We start from the raw sequence: 21,324 nt of genomic DNA, 5'->3' as shown, positions 1-21,324 counted from the left end.
TAAAATGTTCTTTGGCAGTTTCCGCAAAATGTAAAAAAGTACAAGAGTTCTGAGCACAGTTCTGAACAGAACTCCAAGAGTTCTTTCGAAAATCCAAGTAACATTTTTTTGTGCAGCTAATAGTTTACGAGATAATTGCATTTTAATGAGAAAATCTTTTCACTTACTGTGAAGTTGGCACCCTTTTTTTCAGAAATATATATTTTTTTCAGAGTTCTTGATAGATATGGCATAGTTCTAGAGTTCTTTGTACAAAATTTCAATAGTTCTGCAGAATTTAGCGAAGAAAACAACTATATTCGAAAAAATTTTCGTATCGAAAATATTTTTTGTCAATTTTCGCAAAAATTAAACTTGTAAAACAATTCTGAGAACAGTTCTGAACAGAACCCCAAGAGCTCTATCGCAAATCCCAACAACATTTTTCTATGGCGATAATGGTTTGAGATAAATTGATTTAATATGGAACACACTTTCTTTACGGAAAATATAAATATATTCGTACAACAGTTCTGATGACAGTTCTGGACACCACGTGAAGAGTTCTATCGAAAATCCTAGTGAAATTTTTTTGTGCAGGAAATAGTTAAGAGGTAATTGCAACTTAATTAAGAATTCCATAAGAGCTCCTACTGTGAAGCTGGCACCCTTTTTTCACAAATGTATACTTTTTTCAGATTTCTTGATAGATATGCCATAGTTCTAGAGTTCTATGTACAAAATTTCAATAGTTCTGCAGAATTTAGCGACGAAAACAACAACACCCGGAAAAATTTTCGTATTGAAAATGTTCTTTGGCAATTTCCGCAAAATGTAAATAAGTACAAGAGTTCTGAGCACAGTTCTGAACAGAGCACCAAGAGTTCTTTCGAAAATCCAAGTAACATTTTTTTGTGCAGCTAATAGTTTACGAGATAATTGCAATTTAATGAGAAAATCTTTTCACTTACTGTGAAGTTGGCACCCTTTTTTTCAGAAATATATATTGTTTTCAGAGTTCTTGATAGATATGGCATAGTTCTAGAGTTCTTTGTACAAAATTTCAATAGTTCTGCAGAATTTAGCAACGAAAACAATATTCGAAAAAATTTTCGTATCGAAAACATTCTTCGTCAATTTTCGCAAATTGTAAATAAGTACAACAGTTCTGAGCACAGTTCTGAACAGAACTCCAAGAGTTCTATCGAAACCCCAAGTAACATTTTTTTGTGCAGCTAATAGTTTACGAGATAATTGCAATTTAAGGAGAAAATCTTTTCACTTACTGTGAAGTTGGCACCCTTTTTTTCACAAATGTATACTTTTTTCAGATTTCTTGATAGATATGCCATAGTTCTAGAGTTCTTTGTACAAAATTTCAATAGTTCTGCAGAATTTAGCGACGAAAACAATATTCGAAAAAATTTTCGTATCGAAAATATTCTTCGTCAATTTTCGCAAATTGTAAATAAGTACAACAGTTCTGAGCACAGTTCTGAACAGAGCTCCAAGAGTTCTATCGAAAACCCAAGTAACATTTTTTTGTGCAGCTAATAGTTTACGAGAAAAAATGCAATTTAAGGAGAAAATCTTTTCACTTGCTGTGAAGTTGGCACCCTTTTTTTCACAAATGTATACTTTTTCAGATTTCTTGATAGATATGCCATAGTTCTAGAGTTCTTTGTACAAAATTTCAATAGTTCTGCAGAATTTAGCGACGAAAACAATATTAGAAAAAATTTTCGTATCGAGAACATTCTTCGTCAATTTTCGCAAATTGTAAATAAGTACAAAAGTTCTAAGCACAGTTCTGAACAGAACTCCAAGAGTTCTATCGAAAACCCAAGTATCATTTTTTTGTGCAGCTAATAGTTTACGAGGTAACTGCAATTTAAAGAGAAAAACTTTTCACTTACTGTGAAGTTGGCACCCCTTTTTCCAGAAATATATATTTTTTTCAGAGTTCTTGATAGATATGGCATAGTTCTAGAGTTCTTTGTACAAAATTTCAATAGTTCTGCAGAATTTAGCGACGAAAACAATATTCGAAAAAATTTTCGTATCGAGAACATTCTTCGTCAATTCTCGCAAATTGTAAATAAGTACAACAGTTCTGACCACAGTTCTGAACAGAACTCCAAGAGTTCTATCGAAAACCCAAGTAACATTTTTTTGTGCACCTAATAGTTTACGAGATAATTGCAATTTAAGGAGAAAATCTTTCCACTTACTGTGAAGTTGGCACCCTTTTTTTCACAAATGTATATTATTTTCAGAGTTCTTGATAAATATGCCATAGATCTAGAGTTCTTTGTACAAAATTTCAATAGTTCTGCAGAATTTAGCGACGAAAACAATATTCGAAAAATTTTTCGTATCGAAAACATTTTTTGTCAATTTTCGCAAAAATTAAACTTGTAAAACAATTCTGAGAACAGTTCTGAACAGAACCCCAAGAGCTCTATCGCAAATCCCAACAACATTTTTCTATGGCGATAATGGTTTGAGATAAATTGATTTAATATGGAACACACTTTCTTTACGGAAAATATAAATATATTCGTACAACAGTTCTGATGACAGTTCTGGACACCACGTGAAGAGTTCTATCGAAAATCCTAGTGAAATTTTTTTGTGCAGGAAATAGTTAAGAGGTAATTGCAACTTAATTAAGAATTCCATAAGAGCTCCTACTGTGAAGCTGGCACCCTTTTTTCACAAATGTATACTTTTTTCAGATTTCTTGATAGATATGCCATAGTTCTAGAGTTCTATGTACAAAATTTCAATAGTTCTGCAGAATTTAGCGACGAAAACAACAACACCCGGAAAAATTTTCGTATTGAAAATGTTCTTTGGCAATTTCCGCAAAATGTAAATAAGTACAAGAGTTCTGAGCACAGTTCTGAACAGAGCACCAAGAGTTCTTTCGAAAATCCAAGTAACATTTTTTTGTGCAGCTAATAGTTTACGAGATAATTGCAATTTAATGAGAAAATCTTTTCACTTACTGTGAAGTTGGCACCCTTTTTTTCAGAAATATATATTGTTTTCAGAGTTCTTGATAGATATGGCATAGTTCTAGAGTTCTTTGTACAAAATTTCAATAGTTCTGCAGAATTTAGCAACGAAAACAATATTCGAAAAAATTTTCGTATCGAAAACATTCTTCGTCAATTTTCGCAAATTGTAAATAAGTACAACAGTTCTGAGCACAGTTCTGAACAGAACTCCAAGAGTTCTATCGAAACCCCAAGTAACATTTTTTTGTGCAGCTAATAGTTTACGAGATAATTGCAATTTAAGGAGAAAATCTTTTCACTTACTGTGAAGTTGGCACCCTTTTTTTCACAAATGTATACTTTTTTCAGATTTCTTGATAGATATGCCATAGTTCTAGAGTTCTTTGTACAAAATTTCAATAGTTCTGCAGAATTTAGCGACGAAAACAATATTCGAAAAAATTTTCGTATCGAAAATATTCTTCGTCAATTTTCGCAAATTGTAAATAAGTACAACAGTTCTGAGCACAGTTCTGAACAGAGCTCCAAGAGTTCTATCGAAAACCCAAGTAACATTTTTTTGTGCAGCTAATAGTTTACGAGAAAAAATGCAATTTAAGGAGAAAATCTTTTCACTTGCTGTGAAGTTGGCACCCTTTTTTTCACAAATGTATACTTTTTCAGATTTCTTGATAGATATGCCATAGTTCTAGAGTTCTTTGTACAAAATTTCAATAGTTCTGCAGAATTTAGCGACGAAAACAATATTAGAAAAAATTTTCGTATCGAGAACATTCTTCGTCAATTTTCGCAAATTGTAAATAAGTACAAAAGTTCTAAGCACAGTTCTGAACAGAACTCCAAGAGTTCTATCGAAAACCCAAGTATCATTTTTTTGTGCAGCTAATAGTTTACGAGGTAACTGCAATTTAAAGAGAAAAACTTTTCACTTACTGTGAAGTTGGCACCCCTTTTTCCAGAAATATATATTTTTTTCAGAGTTCTTGATAGATATGGCATAGTTCTAGAGTTCTTTGTACAAAATTTCAATAGTTCTGCAGAATTTAGCGACGAAAACAATATTCGAAAAAATTTTCGTATCGAGAACATTCTTCGTCAATTCTCGCAAATTGTAAATAAGTACAACAGTTCTGACCACAGTTCTGAACAGAACTCCAAGAGTTCTATCGAAAACCCAAGTAACATTTTTTTGTGCACCTAATAGTTTACGAGATAATTGCAATTTAAGGAGAAAATCTTTCCACTTACTGTGAAGTTGGCACCCTTTTTTTCACAAATGTATATTATTTTCAGAGTTCTTGATAAATATGCCATAGATCTAGAGTTCTTTGTACAAAATTTCAATAGTTCTGCAGAATTTAGCGACGAAAACAATATTCGAAAAATTTTTCGTATCGAAAACATTTTTTGTAAATTTTCGCAAAAATTAAACTTGCAAAACAGTTCTGAGGACAGTTCTGAACAGAACCCGAAGAGCTCTATCGAAAATCCCAACAACATTTTTCTATGGCGATAACGGTTTGAGATAAATTGATTTAATATGGAACACACTTTCTTTACGGAAAATAGAAATATATTCGTACAACAGTTCTGATGACAGTTCTGGACAGAACCCCAATAGTTCTATCGAATATCCTAATTACAATTTTTTGTGCAGCTAACACGTTACGAGATAATTGCAATTTAAGGAGGGAATCTCTTCACTTACTGTAAAGTTGGAATCCTTTTCTTCAGAAAGATATATTTTTTCAGAGTTCTTGATAGAAATATCATAGTTCTAGAGTTATTTGTACAAAATTGGAATAGTCCTGCAGAATTTAGCGAGAAAAACAACAGTACTCGAAAAATTTTTCTTATCGAATACATTCTTTGTCAATTTTCGCAAAAAGTAAATTCGTACAACAGTTCTGAACAGAACACCATGAGCTCTATCGAAAATCCTAATAATATCTTTTTGTTGGGATGGTACTTTATACGGTAACTGCGTTGATGTTAGACCCACTTTCTCCACAGAAAAAGTAAATTCGTTCAACAGTTTTGATGAACAGTTCTGGTTAACACCTCAAGACTTCTATCGATAATCATAATAACATTTTTTGTGGTTATAATAATTTGTATGGTAATTGATTAATTGTGGGGCACTCTTACTAAAAAAAAATTTGTCTGTTCGTTTGCTCTGATGCCAGCTCTGGATAGCATTGTAAGAGTTCTATCGAAAATATTAGTAACATATTCTGTGCAGGTAATTGTTTACGTAGTAACTGCCTTTATTAAGGAATGCTTATGAGCATTTCCCGTGAAGTTTGAACCCCTTTTACGATAAATATAAATTTTTTTCACAGTTCTTGATTTATATGCAATAGTTCTAGATTTCCCTGCTCAAAACACGAATAGTTCTACAGAATTTCGGGAAGAAAACATTAACTCGGCAAAATTTTGGTATGGTAAAAAATTATTTGTCAGTTTGGAAAAAATAAATTTGTATAATAGTTCTGTTGGCAGTTCTGGATAGCACCGGAAGAGTTGCATTGAAAATGATAAGAACATTTTTGTGGCGACAATAGTTTATACAATAATTGTTTTAATCTGATACTCACTTCATCTAATATAGCAAAATTCGTAGAATAGTTCTGATGACAGTTCTGAATATCACCCACAGAGTTCTACCAAAAACTATAATAACATTATTTGTGACGATGACATTATATGAGATAATTAATGTGGGACTCACTTTTGTCATGTAAAAGTAATAAATTCGTACAAAAGATCTGATGGCATTTCTTAATACGACCCTAAGAGTTCTACCGACAACTGTAATAACATTTTTTGTGGGGATAACAGTTAATGAGATAATAGCATTTTCGAGAGACCCACTTGGTCTACATTATAATAAACTGGCACAACCCTTTTGCTGACAGTCCTGGATAGCACCGAAAGAGTTCTTTTAAAAACCCTCATAACATTTTTATGGTGCCAGTAGATTATGAAATTGATTGTGTGTTCACTCTGCAGTGGGTGGGCGCCGATGTGAAACTTACTGGCAGATAAAAACTGTGTGCTGGACCGGGTCTCTAACCCCAGGCTGTGACGAAAGAATATCGTCACAATATCCTTTCGTCCAGGAGTGCTTCTTCTGCAGTTTTCGTAGGACAACTTCTACGAAATTGGGAACGCAGGAGTTAAAGTACTGCTGGAAGTACAGCTATGAGTACGATCGTAAATTCTCACTTTTATTTTCGAAAACCGAAAATCGAAAACCCGGATGTATATTCTACTAAACACAAAAAAGTCTAAATGTTCAGCACTATACAAATGCCAGTACACCTACTTAAGACTGACTGTAGTAACTGTAGGTGGAAGCGTGGGATGTGCACGCTTAGATGATTCAAGGAGAGAAGGCTCGTCAGTGCAAAACAAACAGATGGCTGAGAGAGCAGATACATTCACACGCGCCACTAACCAGATGGTGTCACACCTGTCGAGAATCGCACCAGAGGTACAATGAGCTGTGGTGGAGTGCTGTTGGCGTGGTTACTATGCAACTTACTTGATGGGCATCAATACACCGTTATATTAATGTACAATACTTGAGAAACAATGTCATTCCCACACTCCGAGTTCCTTATCACTCAGTACTAGACTAAATTGCCGGCCTAGTGATAAGCAGCCTATGTACCTCACCGACTACACATCTTCGTGTTATAAGAAAAAAAGAGAAAAATACCAAGGGACACAAAATATGAATCCGGATAAACAGGAAATCCGGATTACTGAGGACGAAATAAACGAGGTTCTTATTTACAAATTTCGAACTTCTTATTAACTTTAATACTGTATCCCCTCAACATTATAACACCTCTATCAGTCATGTATTGAATTAGGATTTAAACATACTACTTAGTTCGTTTCTACGATATATTCAGTAAATATACTTACATTTCTATACATTGTAAAGACTTTTAACTCTCGCTGTAGTGTAACTCATCAAACTTCCACACTTCCTTTCTAAGTAAAACAAATGTTTGCAACAATATTAACGACAGCAATTTCAAATTTATTCGTTACACACAGCACATGTTTTTATGTATCCTAGCGGCTGGTGATGTTGCCACATAACTGTCATCCATGAGGGTCCTGGGCATATTTTTAGCTGTTAGTGGGTCCTGGATGTCATGAGAGCCCAAAACAATTACTGTTTTACGTAATAAAATTCATCTGGTTCTTCCTGATTCTAAAAGTATACACTTCATGTGTGCCTTTCATTGTTGTATGATTCAGTATCGACGCTAATGCTCTCTTGATGAGATATGAGCCGATTGCTCGTTTTTATCCACTGTGCCCTTTCATATTTCATTTCAGCGATTAATTTATTTGTTTATCACCGTAGTAAGTAGTACAAAGCTAATCCAGAATGTAAACTGCACTTAAATTCTGTTTGAACTGTTTAATAGTCAGTGTCCGCTGTCTGAACGTCAAATTTCAGATCAATACACTGCGCGTGGCTGCGCTATTTTATAGAAATTTTATTATTGTAAGTGGGAAGTACTAGATAGTGTTGAAGAAATCCAAAGCATATTGTTCGAAGAGCATAATATTATTCGAAATTTACCTGTACCAATAGGTGCAGCCAAAGCAGCATTTGTGATGCTGTAATTACCTCATAGATAACGATATTTGTCTATTGTAGTTTTGTATTCCAATCAGAATTTTGAGAGCATCAAAGCCTCATTTCAACGTGAGAGAGGGGTAAAATCAATAGATGATATTGAATTGAAAGCCTTCATGAGTCTCTTGTTTTTAATTGTTGTTAACAAAAGTAACACATAAAGCCTGGAAGATCTGTGTGGAACTGATGGTGATGGCATTGAAAAATTTCACCTCGCAAATGAACATAAAACGTTTCAAATTTATTCTGGAGAGCCTTAGATTTTACAGTCGCGCTATTCGTGATGAAAGGAGACAATTAGACAAGCTAACAGCTATTCGGGAAATATTTACTGTGTTTGTACGCAACTACCACAAATCTTACACCCATGGAGAAAATGTTACAGTAGACAAGAAGCTGGAAGGATTCTGTGGAAGGTACAGTTTTCGCCAATATGTATCAATCAAAACAAACGAGTATGGATTCTTAAGTGTGGTTTCTTAAGTATTTTACCTGTACAATTTGGAAATATACGCTGTGTTGCAACCAGAAGGATTTACCAACTGAGCAATAAACATTTTGATGTTGTTCTGTGACTGTGTAAACCTATATATAAGTCAGGTCGAAATGTGAAAGCGGACAACTGGTTTACTAGTACTGGAATGATAATAGAGCTATGAAGGGAGAATTTTTCTTTTGTTGGCATGATGAAGAAAAACAAGCGTGGAGATTTCTCTAAAGTTTGCTATCAGTAAAAGAAGGGATGCCCACATTTCCTTTTTTGGCTTCCACAAGACTGAACTCTAGTTTTCTCCGTACCTAAAAAGGGGACGTGTGTGATCCAGGCATCACGTTTGCATAAAGATAATTCGATAGATGCTGACATTGTAGATAAACGGGAACCATCCACCGTAAATTTTAAAATAGCGTTAAGCGTGGTATTTTCACAGCGGATAAGCCGAATGCTTTGTACAACGCTGCAAGAAATGTGCGCCGCTGGTCAATGGTTGTATTTTTGTAATGATCAGTACCGTTGGAATCTATGCACAAGTGATTTATTGTGGCAACAGTAAGAATTGTATCAGAAGGAAAGGGTTCCTGAATCAGCTATGTTATACAATGTCGTTTTCTTCGCTAAATTCTGCATAACTATTGAAATTTTGTACAGAGAACTCTATAACTATGACTTATCTATCAAGAACTCTGAAAAAAAAATATATTTCTGAAAAAAAGGGTGCCAGCTTCACAGTAGGAGCTCTTATGGGGTTCTTAATTAAGTTGCAATTACCTCTTACACTATTTCCTGCACTAAAAAATTCTACTAGGAATTTCGATAGAACTCTTCACGTGGTGTCCAGAACTGTCATCAGAACTGTTGTACGAATATATTTATATTTTATGTAGAGAAAGTGTGTCCCACATTAAATCAATTTATCACAAACTATTATCGCCATAGAAAAATGTTATTAGGATTTTCGATAGAGCTCTTGGGGTTCTGTTCAGAACTGTTGTACAAGTTAAATTTTTGCGAAAATTGACAAAAAATGTTTTCGATAGAAACATTTTTCCAATATAGTTGTTTTCTTCGCTAAATTCTGCAGAACTATTGCAATTTTGTACAAAGAACTCTAGAACTATGGCATATCTATCAAGAAATCTGAAAAAAGTATACATTTGGGAAAAAAAGGGTGCCAGCTTCACAGTAGGAGCTCTTATGGAATTCTTAATTAAGTTGCAATTACCTCTTAAACTATTACCTGCACAAAAAAATTTCACTAGGATTTTCGATAGAACTCTTCACGTGGTGTCCAGAACTGTCATCAGAACTGTTGTACGAATATATTTATATTTTCCGTAAAGAAAGTGTGTTCCATATTAAATCAATTTATCTCAAACCATTATCGCCATAGAAAAATGTTGTTGGGATTTTCGATAGAGCTCTTCGGGTTCTGTTCAGAACTGTCCTCAGAACTGTTGTACAAGTTTAATTTTTACGAAAATTGACAAAAAATGTTTTCGATACGAAAATTTTTTCGAATTTTGTTGTTTTCTTCGCTAAATTCTGCAGAACTATTGAAATTTTGTACAAAGAACTCTAGAACTATGCCATATCTATCAAAAACTCTGAAAAAAATATATATTTCTGAAGAAAAGGGTGCCAACTTCACAGTAAGTGAAAAGATTTTCTCATTAAAATGCAATTATCTCGTAAACTATTAGCTGCACAAAAAAATGTTACGTGGATTTTCGAAAGAACTCTTGGAGTTCTGTTCAGAACTGTGCTCAGAACTCTTGTACTTATTTACATTTTGCGGAAATTGCCAAAGAACGTTTTCGATACGAAAATTTTTTCGAATTTTGTTGTTTTCTTCGCTAAATTCTGCAGAACTATTGAAATTTTGTACAAAGAACTCTAGAACTATGCCATATCTATCAAGAACTCTGAAAAAAATATATATTTCTGAAAAAAAGGGTGCCAACTTCACAGTAAGTGAAAAGATTTTCTCATTAAAATGCAATTATCTCGTAAACTATTAGCTGCACAAAAAAATGTTACTTGGATTTTCGAAAGAACTCTTGGAGTTCTGTTCAGAACTGTGCTCAGAACTCTTGTACTTATTTACATTTTGCGGAAATTGCCAAAGAACGTTTTCGATACGAAAATTTTTTCGAATTTTGTTGGTTTCTTCGCTAAATTCTGCAGAACTATTGAAATTTTGTACAAAGAACTCTAGAACTATGCCATATCTATCAAGAACTCTGAAAAAAATATATATTTCTGAAAAAAGGGTGCCAACTTCACAGTAAGTGAAAAGATTTTCTCATTAAAATGCAATTATCTCGTAAACTATTAGCTGCACAAAAAAATGTTACTTGGATTTTCGAAAGAACTCTTGGAGCTCTATTCAGAACTGTGCTCAGAACTCTTGTACTTATTTACATTTTGCGGAAATTGCCAAAGAACGTTTTCGATACGAAAATTTTTTCGAATATTGTGGTTTTCTTCGCTAAATTCTGCAGAACTATTGAAATTTTGTACAAAGAACTCTAGAACTATGCCATATCTATCAAGAACTCTGAAAAAAATGTATATTTCTCGAAAAAGGGTGCTAACTTCACACGACTCCACCCGCCTTATTTGATAATATGTTCAATTTTCAAGAGCGAAAAGAAAAACCAGGAATCTAAAACACTTGATCGTCTGTTGCATCAATATTGTAAGAAAAAAATTGAATGACTACAGTTATTATTATCAGTTCTGTAGTCATTCAGACTTTTTCTTATAATCTTGATGCAACATACGATCAAGTGCTTTATATTCCTGGGTTTTCTTTTCTCTCTCCCAGTCCATATAACGCCAAACTTTGCAATCATTGTGCCAAAATCCACATGTTGCGCGATGACAGGCACTCAGCTCATGGTCCTAGCCAAATGGCAGTGCCTGTTTTTCAGTCAGGAGATGGTACATCAGGCCCCCCCCCCTCTCTCTCTCTCTCTCTCTCTCTCTCTCTCTCTCTCTCTCTCTCGAGGTCGAGTTTATGAATACTGATGACTCAACAGAAAAATAATCTATACTCCCATTTCCCCTTTGCTGCATTCTCAGAACCCAGTCTGATGATCTTTCAGTGGAATTGTAACGGCTACCATCGCCAACTATCCGAACTCCTTCGATTAACAGCTACTTACCGTGCAGTCGGCGTGGCATTTCACTGGACATGATTCTCAGAAACTCAGCTCCCTGTTGTTAAAAATTACAGATCCCAACGCAAAAATACTGTTAACACAGAGAGGGAAGTCTGCACACTCATATACTCCGACTCTTTCAGTAAGCAGCTGCCACTGAATACTGCATTAGAAGCTGTGGCTGTTCCGTGTCCACCTGCTAACTAGGGTAATAGTATGTAACATCTCAAATTAGCAAGCTTTCACCTCCAAAGGATATCGAAGGAGTGGTACAAGATACAATTGACACGATTATACAGGGTGTCCCAGCTATCTTGTCCACCCAAAATATCTCTGGAACAATAACAGCTATTGGAAAACGACTTTCACCGGTACCAATGTAGGGCTGGGGCCCATGAATGTACATATTTGGAAACATTCTAAAACGAAAGCATATCTGTTTTTTAACACAAACTTATGTTTTTTAGATGGACCTCCTATATTTTTTCTTCAGCAATCCATAGCATGACAAAGCACATACACAATGGCTTGATTGCATCGCAATATTCCCATTACATCCCGAGATATTAAGACGCGAAGTTGACTCTTGAAACACCCGACATGCGCTGCTAGCGCACGTCCTGAGGCTCAGGCGTGAACCCCATGTTGCCCGTAATCGCGATGTGATTGACATGCGTAATCACACTTCCATACTTATCAAGAGGTTCGAAACGAATAGTACGGTCTGCTGCCATCCTGAATTAACGTTGTACATTCCAGCAGGTATTTATCCCATAGGCTAGGGGTGATGCGGTTCTGTAACATGTCTGTGTACCGCAACGTTAGTCACAAAGTTAACATCGCTTATCGTTAATCCGTTACTAAAAAGGTAACGCCGTTCAACGTTAAAACTTTACTTCACTGTAGATCTAGCGCAAGTGACAGTTAATCATTCACTCGTAATAGTAAAATTCATGTTGATGGTTTTAGTGAAACGAGCAAGTGGACTAAAAGTTTTACCGTTGTTTCGGACCTCTTGATAAGTATGGAGGTGTGATTACACATGTCAATCACATCGCGATTGCGGGCAGCATGCGGTTCACGCCTGAGCCCCAGGACGTGCACTAGCAGCGCATGTCGGGTGTTTCAAGCGTCAACTTCGCCTCTCAATATCTAGGGATGTAATGGGAATATTGCGATGCAATCAACGCCATAGTGTATGTGCTTTGTCATGCTATGGATTGCTGAAGAAAAAATATAGGAGGTCCATTTAAAAAAACATAAGTTTGTGTTAAAAAAACACATATGCTTTCGTTTTAGAATGGTTCCAAATATGTACATTAATGGGCCCCAGCCCTACATTGATACCGGTGAAAGTCATTTTCCAATAGCTGTTATTGTTCCAGAGATATTTTGGGTGAACAAGATAGCGGGGACACTCGGTATACGCTGTGGAAGGAACAATACCCTGTTCATCAGGCACTTCCTGCCAGAAATGTGACGTGGTGGTGTGGAGAAATAGCTGCAGCTATCAGAGCGCGTCAAAGGGCACTTCAGTACACAAACGCCATCCTTTCACGTAACATTTAATTGCGACGTCGAAGCGAAGGCGCGGTTTTTAATTTTAAAAAAAAGCGCAAGTGTTGGGAACAGTATGTACATTTGGGGAAGCCCACACTCCATCGTCTCAAGTATGGGCTTAACTCGGCCGCCTTTGCGGACACTCACTGTACAGCAATTCGTGGCATCTCCCTCAGTGGCGACATCTGTACTGATCGCAAGGTCATTGCCCCACAACTCACTCAAGTGTCCGCATATAGTAACCACCATCCTAATTTAGTGACCTGGAAGGCGCTGGCGCAGAAAACTATTTATCCTTCCATGCAGGAGGCCTTGAATCACAGTTGCTCCATTAGTGAATGGGAGTTCCGTCGTTCTTTCTCAGAGTGTCGAGACACAGCTCCAGGACCTGACAGATCCGTAACCAGATGCTTAAACATATTAACAGCGACAGTATAAAACACATCTTCGGGTTTTTGAATCTTTGACTAATTATCGACCAATCTCTGTAACGAATGGGGTCTAAATTATTTGAAAGAATGGTCAACGCACGAGCATGTTGGCGCCTGGAAGCCTTAGCACATTTATCGAAATTTCAAGGTGGTTTTAGGGCACTCTGGTCCACCACAGACCAACTGAGATGTCTCGGATCTGCAATGCGCAATGCTTTTGTGCTTTGCCAACACGTAATCTCTGTGTTCTTTGACTTGTGAAAGACGAACGATACCAACTGTTTGAGTTGGACTCCTGGGGTTGCTTATCAGTTTCTGTCAGTAATGTCCTATCCGTCTGACCGTTTTGGGTGTAATAAGTCCAACCTTATTCTGCATACCTTGGATTTAGCCCTCAAAAACCAATATGTACAGGAAACTGTAATACAGGAAATTCAGGGACAGGTTCTGAGCGTAACCATCTTCCCCATCGCCATCAGTAGTATTGTGACTGTAGTGGGACCCACAGTCTCACCATCACTGTATTTTGACGATCTGTGCCTGTATTACAGCTCCACATCATTGCACACCACAGAGTGCAAATTTCAGGGAGCCATACAGAAAGTACATAATTGCACCCTGAATCAGGGATATCAGTTTTCCCCCACGAAAACTTGCGTTATGCACTTTTGTAGACTCAGAAATGTGCACCCTCACCCAGAACTTTATCTCGGTGACCTGTTACTTGACGTCGTTGAAAATTTTAAATTTGTAGACCTTTAATTTCATAGTAGGCTAACATGGTTACCACATGTACACCAGCTCAAGGCAGATTACATGAGGGAACCTAATACTGTCAGATTTCTCAGCAGCACTTCCTGGAGCACAGACCACACTGTTCTGTGATTTTACAAAAGCTTTGATCTTACTCCACATGGACTATGGATGTGGAGCCTACAGGTTGACGACATCATTAGTTTTGAACTTGTTATACCCTCGTCACCATAGTGGTATGCAGTTGACAGCTGGAACCTTCCCTATTAGCCCTGTAGATAGCCTCTTGGTGAAGGCTCGGATTGCGCCACTGAGGGTCAGATACTAGCAACTGGTGGTGAACCATGTGGTCACAATCCATTAGATGCCTACCTGTGCGTATTACTCGACTCGGTTTTAGCCAACAGTTAAGAGTATTTACAAATCGCTCAAAAATGTGTGCATCAGGTGGGGTAGGATTGGAGGCTCTGTGTAAGGAGCAATTCCCCCTGTTGCCTGCGTTCATGGACTTCACTCTTGGCGCTCCCTGTGGTGTGTACTGTGATTCGGATGGACCTTTTCCATGGCCCTAAGAAAATACTGACCCCACCACACGCCTGATCCATTCAATCCTCGATGACTACCAACTCCAAATGCGTCAACACAGGTTTATCGAAAGTCAACGACGGGGTTAGTTTTGCTTTTGCACACGTAAGGGTGCCACAAGAAATATTCTCTGCTGAGTGCACGTAGCGTAAAAACTGCAGAGTTGGTCGCCTTAACACGATCTCTGCTATACATTGAAAATCTAGCAACAAAGAACTTCCTGGTTGGAAGCGACTTCACGAGCTACTTGTAAAACATATCTCAGTGTGACCCCGGAAACTTTTTAATTGCTACTATCCAAGTGCTTTCACAGCTCCGGATCCACTGCAACATCCATGTGATCGAGCCACATGATCTGGGAATTGAGTTAGTTGACAATTAGCTAAGGAAGCAACCACGTGAGGCAAACTTGAAATTGGAGTAGCGGGTACAGACTTAAAATTGCAGCTGCGACATCAAATTTTGAACCACTGTGATGTGGAATGGCTGACTATTACGGCCCTCAGCAATCTGAGGGCAATTGAGGGACCGCCTAGGCGTAAGATACTTCTCTTCAAGCCAAATAATACGAAGGGCGACTGAGAGCACGCTAATGTGTGTGTTGAGGGACGCAGCAAGTTGTTTATTATATGGAAAGGACTCATTATATCTAATCGGTGCTCCTACAAAGTGCGCGTCTTGTAGAGATGCGCATTTGCTGGCGGCCCCCAGTGTTGGGAAGTCTGCACTCACCTGGAGGCGCTTGTTCTCGCGCTCGACTGCCTCCTTGTTGCGGAGTTCGAGCGCGAGCATCTGCTTGGTCGACTGCAGGTCGTCGCGCACCTTATCGATGTCGTCGAGCTCGTCCGGCTCCGCAGCGTCAGGCTCTACCTCGGCCTTCTGGATCTGCTCCTCGATGGTCATCTGCCGCCGGAACTTGCGCAGTCCTGGGCCACACACGAGACAAGTGCAGGAGTGAGGCTGCTGCGAGGTGCAAAATGGTCGCCAGCCGAGCAAAGTGAAGTCGACAAACAGTAATTGCTCGATCCAGCTCACATCACTTTGTGTTGACAATGGCGCCAAGCTTTGAACGTTTCTCGTGTTGCCACCAAAGCAAGGAACATCCGAGAATGCTCGCTTCTGAAAAGCGAAACTAGTCCAGTAAATCAAATAGTATGCGATCTGCGGCAGTTTACCTTCACATTACAGTAAGTGAATTTACAGATCGAGCCATTGTATTTTTGAGGACATTTTAATATTGAACTATTGTTATAACTGTATTGCCCTAAACTTTTCACCTGCAGCTTCATATGCAATGCCTATTGAGAAAGAACTGAAGGGTGATAAAAGTATTACTACAGTTTTCGTTGTTGATATGTGAGGTACGAGATCATCCACTCTCTCCGCTGGTTTACAATTTAACAAATTGTTCACATAGCAACGTAGAAAGATCTCTACTGGTGCTAAATCTGGTGATCTTGGGCTTGCTAACTTCCTAGCAATACGGGCACTAGAGAAATATTTAACCCTTTCCGAGCCATAGTTCATCTGAAATGGTGTGATGTAATTTTTTAGGTTTTCTAGGCTAAAAATTTTCAATTTTCCACCATATTGGTCTTCAGGCGAATTAATATCGTGATATCCGTTCCACAACACGTCGACATCCTCCCTAGTTGTCTTCGTCGGGTGTAGACCGCAGTTTTCATTGCTGGGTGTTTTGTCTGTAACCAGACGGTGAACGGGACACGCAGTACCTTGCTCTAGCGATGCTTTCCGGCGCCATCAATGAATAAGACAAGACAGTATCGCTGAAATTTAAGATGTACCGACAAATCGTAAAGTGATAAACAAAGAGAACGCCGTAATGACTGTGACGTACAGCGTTAACACCTTGGTAGGCACTTATCTACAACTTACTGTTTGGTTTGTTTCCAAACAGCTGTCAACGAAATATGTGCTCTAAATCTGACGAAAACAAGTAGGCCTGCTCAAAAATAATGTCATCACCTCGCTACTCTGCACCATGCTAATTCGTTTTATACGTAACTAACTTCTCGTACGTTTTAAAACATCCGGTCTAATTTCCTGCACTGGCACCTCTTTTGGCGTGTTAGTTCGACTCTACCACTTGCTCAGGGAGCTCTGCAGATAGTGTGGTTAGGTTTCCTGACAAAGCGGCGCGGTCTACTTACCCTCAGCACAGATGTTTTACAGCGGAGACGCCGGGAAGTGGGATGAAAGTGTTCTAAAGAGACAGAGCCAAGAGCCCGGGCCGCGTGCTACAGAAATAGTGCCCAGATAATCGGCTAGATTGTTTTCTCGCTACTACTTATTTACGAAAGGAGTGGAAAAGGGAAGGGATTAGCCGCAAATAACTTAGCGTCTATTGCAACTGAGAGACTCTGCAGCGGCGGAAAAACATTGTTGTGTACGATTGTTTCGTTAAGAAACATATTCTTTCTGTTTTAACAGAATTGTACCGTCCGCATTCTCTGCACTGCAGTGTTTTCTTTTCTTTTCTTTTTTTTCCAATGCTTGCCTCTCTACCCATATACTTATGCAACAGCACAGAAGTGTAAATTTTCACAATTACTGTAACAGATATGATACTTCCGCGAGTACGCAATCAAAGAATGAAAAAAATATTCGCAAGAATGAGGCTTTTCACATATACAAGACTGGCCGCTGTAAACTAAGCCCTTGTTTTTTTCTGTCTTCAAGAACACCGCAAGTGTGTGATGTGATGTAGTCAACTTGTAAATTGTAAAAGTCCCGAAACCATCGTCTTATTAATGTTTCGTCACATATTTGATCACATTTGTAGAAACCTGTTTAATTTTATAAAACTGTGTGTGTGTGGGTGGGTGTGTGGGTGTGGGAGGTGGGAGGGAAGGCGTACGCCTTCACGTTGTTCGTGTGATCGTTATAACAGTGCGTACTTTTAAAGCGATGGTACTGTACGCTGAGAACGTTACGTTTCACACCGTGGTGGATCTAGCCATTTATTTCGAAAGTTCTGCCACACTTTTCAGAACAAGTATATGTAGTGACCAGCGTTTCGAGAACTCGTGGTTACGCCCTCGCCACGCCAGATGCGAACTTTTTCGCTTATTTATCCTCGGAGGTGAAGGTTTTCCGGACTGAAGTAAACTAGAGCATAGGGATTAGTTTTGACATCGCCGCGAGTGCGAGTGCGGATTCATTGATGCCGCATTAATCGTATTCGCCCTCCCCCTTCCTCCCTTCTTCGTCTTTGATTGCTGCGCATTGAAGCACTGCTTCGAATTTTACGTGCTTTTATTATTGTCACAGTGAATTGATCAGGTGCTGAGGCTCTGCATTCCTGTTTGGAAGGAGAGTGGGATATCGAGTCAGTTTTTGCGCTATATAATTATGTCGCTCAGTCACTTAAAGCTTAAACAAGCTACGGCAAAACTTAGTATACTCAGTGTTTACTTTTGTTCCCCCTGTAGCGACAAGCTTTCTTGTTACTTTTTGCCTTGAATTATTTTAGGCGCTACAATAGTTTTCATGTACTTCAGAAATCTTTCCTTCTCGTCTGTAAGGTTCGTGAACTCATCAAAAGCCTGTTGCCAAAAGCTTCTACCATTTTAGAAGACTTAGATATGGTTGTACCATTTCCTGAAAAAAGTGTTATTACCAGTAGAGTTATCGTGTTGCCCTTGGTATGTATTACGAGCAAAACAGAAGAATTTAAGCACCCTAGTGACGTTGTGTGTGGCGGATTGTATGTTGCAGTTTGTGAGAGCTAGACAGCGTGCTACTACTTACCATCGAGTTGCGGTTTGCTGCGGTCGTTGGTGACCACCCTCTTGAGCTTGACTCCGCTCTGGATCTCCTTCAGCAGTTGGTTGTGCACTGTGTCCTTCTCTGACTCGTACATGAACTGCGAACACAACAGTAGCATTTCAGATTTCGCCCTTTTACAGCCAACAATCGATCAGTCTCCACACAGTATTACTGTTGGCACTCGACAACATCTGCCCGATTTCTGCGTGGGATACCAGAGTTTAATATCTTGCTTCTATTCTCAGGATACACACATTGTATGACCATGAAATTATGACCAGATTGTGAACCTATAAAAGGATACAGCGACCTTATTGCATTGTTGGTATTGTTCGCTTGTGATCTTAAACAATAACTTGTAGAATTCAGTTGCTGATTGTTAAAAGGACGCAAGGCCTTTCAAAATGTTGCCTCTATCTCGCAAGCTGCCGCAGCTGGGGGTTACTCGTGAACTGCCGTAGTTAAAGGTGTAGGAAGACTGGCAGATATAACAAACGGTAGTTTGAATGACGAAAAGGATGGTCTTAGAGAGCGCAGAATTCCACAACAGGATACCTGTCAACAGAAGTAGCACCTGAAACAGCTGTTCATTCATTACCGCTATAGTCAACTCAAAAATATGTCATTGATCACTGTGTGCCGTGTTTCCAAAATGGGGACTATTCTAGTAGATGTCTACTTCCCGGTCGCGCCCAATGAGAGTTACGGGAGGTGCTGGAAAAGTTTTCAGAATGGAATAGAAAGAAACAACTTGCGTCGGAGAAACTTTTCTATTTTTCAAAGTAGTGTCTGTACACAATAAGGCACTTTATCCATCTGTGTTCCAATGCCTTGATCCCATCTCAAAAATTAGTTCCTCAGGCCTGCAAAGGACATGTCAACATTGGCTTTCAGATCTTCGTTTGAAGAGAATCTGCGTCCATCGAGGAAAATTTTTGAGCTTGGGGAGGAGACGGAAGTCTCACGAAGCCAAATCAGCCGAATAAGGTGGGTGAGCAAACAGTTCTTATCTTAGCGGCGTAGTTCACATCTTTTTGGCATGGGAGCGACACTTGTGTGTGGGCGGGCATGAACCCAAGTTTCATTTGTGATCAAAAAACGAATGCAAAAAATCTTGTTCGTTGTTCTGAAAACGGGCAAACATTGTTCGAACATTTCCATTGTGATACAATTCTGATCCTGCCTTAAGAGTTACAGCACCCATCTAGTAGATATTTTCTCATATCCAATTACTCTATTAAAAAATGTGGTGTGCCCATGCAGAAGATACCCCTAAGCTTTAAAATTTGTCGCACTTTCAATCGACGATCCTCCATGAGAATTTAATGCACTTCCGCTATAACTTCTGGGGCAGTGGCATGTCCTAGCCAACGAAAATGTGGAGCATCATATTAGCTGTCCCGACCAATTTAAATTTGTTTATCCACTTAGTAACAAGTGAATATGAAGTAGCAGAGTCTCCAGTGTGTTCTGAAAATCAGCGTGAAATTTCCTTTGCTTCCATATATTTCTGTACAAAGTACTTAGTCATTGCTCGAATCTCGATTTTTTACATCTCCACAAGCGCAGGTTGCCCAGAGCACTGAGGCGTCACGTTATTACTCATAAGGGATGACCTATTATTACTCCGGACCTTCGTAGCGCTAGCACTGACTGGTGATTCCGCGAACTGTTCGAATTACTGTCGTGATAAGCGACTCCGTCGCTCCAATCAGCATTCCAAGTGGAAAATGTAGAGTGGTCTAAAACGTCAGATTGAATTCTTCTGCATAGTTGGGCACGTACGTTTGCCATAGGAACGAACTTCTACCTAGATTCTGAAGTGATTTCTTCTGTGCAGTGGATCGAGTCTACATTGTTGCATGTTCTCAACGCTGCGGAATGTTTCAACACTGATTGGTACCTACCCATTGGAAGCTATTGACACTGTTTCGCTTTTCATAATAACTGGTCCAAGTAGTCATCACATCTCAGTTCTGGTTTAGTAATTGTAGTAGTTACTGGAACAGTGCTTTCATTTTATACAGCTCCATCTCTTGCTTTAGCATCGTGCTTGGCCGCAATACAATAATTGTACTTAAATGTAATGAAAACAGCGCAACATTAATCGCTGGTGTGTGAATTTTAGTCGGTAGTTATAGTTTAGTAATTACACAGTATATGTCACCTCTGTTACAAACCCTGTGTTATATGACTCGTGAAAAAAGTAAGGAAGATAAGGATTTAACATCCCTTCGACGATGAGAATATTAAAAACAAAGTAAAAGCTTGAGTAAATGAAGCATAGGGATGAAAATCAGCCATACCCACGTAAGAAAAGCTATCCAGGAGTTCGCCGTAATCGATTAAGGAAAAGCACGGAGTACTTGTATCAGGATGGCTGTTTGCGGTTCCGGTTATCCTGAATGTCTCAACCCCTGGATCGCGATATTCTAGGCCACATCTGGTCAGTGTACTGGCCATTGGACACGTCGGCCCTAGTAGGATACAACCTGCCGTGTAAATAGGCCAATACGCATGAGTACTGCCCCGATGGAGTACAGGTTCCAGGTAATCGAAGACATGCTCGTACGTCAGTAGTGCAATACGGACAAGAGTGGACGGGACTTGGGGAGTCGTAGGTTCGTCGTATTCTCGTGGAGGGGGGGGGGGGGGGGGACTGGTACTTGTTGCAGGTCGTGGCTCACCTTGTCCTTGACCTTGATCTTGGGGATGAGCGGGCTGCTCCGGTCGTTGCATTGGACGTGCCGCAGGCGCCTGCCGTGCTCGATGTCCTTCATCATGGCGCCCCAGTCGGGCCGCTTCCGGGGCCGGCTGCGGAGGGCTTCCAGCTTGGCGGCTTTCTCTGGGGGCAGTGGCTGGGTCGGCGGCTCTG

At 39.0% G+C, this 21,324-nt stretch overlaps 2 protein-coding genes across 11 annotated transcripts in view; one reads left to right on the top strand and one right to left on the bottom strand.

Moving 5' to 3' along the window:
- The window catches only part of LOC126419883 (trichoplein keratin filament-binding protein), a 791,911-nt gene that overhangs the window by 60,997 nt on the left and 709,590 nt on the right, over nt 1-21,324 (top strand). The gene's annotated exons all lie outside the window — the stretch shown is intronic.
- LOC126419882 (protein piccolo-like) overlaps nt 1-21,324 on the bottom strand; it is a 225,270-nt gene that overhangs the window by 27,974 nt on the left and 175,972 nt on the right. For all 4 annotated transcript variants that reach the window (XM_050087135.1, XM_050087133.1, XM_050087134.1 and 1 more), the window contains 3 exons: nt 21,137-21,321; nt 18,432-18,546; nt 15,393-15,586 (listed from right to left, as the gene is read on the bottom strand). In XM_050087135.1, coding sequence (XP_049943092.1) covers nt 15,393-15,586; nt 18,432-18,546; nt 21,137-21,321 — 494 coding nt within the window. The remainder of the gene's footprint in view (nt 1-15,392; nt 15,587-18,431; nt 18,547-21,136; nt 21,322-21,324) is intronic.

The sequence above is a fragment of the Schistocerca serialis genome, chromosome 9 (assembly GCF_023864345.2).
Source record: "Schistocerca serialis cubense isolate TAMUIC-IGC-003099 chromosome 9, iqSchSeri2.2, whole genome shotgun sequence".
NCBI classification, from domain to species: Eukaryota; Metazoa; Arthropoda; class Insecta; order Orthoptera; family Acrididae; genus Schistocerca; species Schistocerca serialis.
Note: the sequence above shows the minus strand (reverse complement) of the source record. Positions and strands in the feature narration are given on the sequence as shown.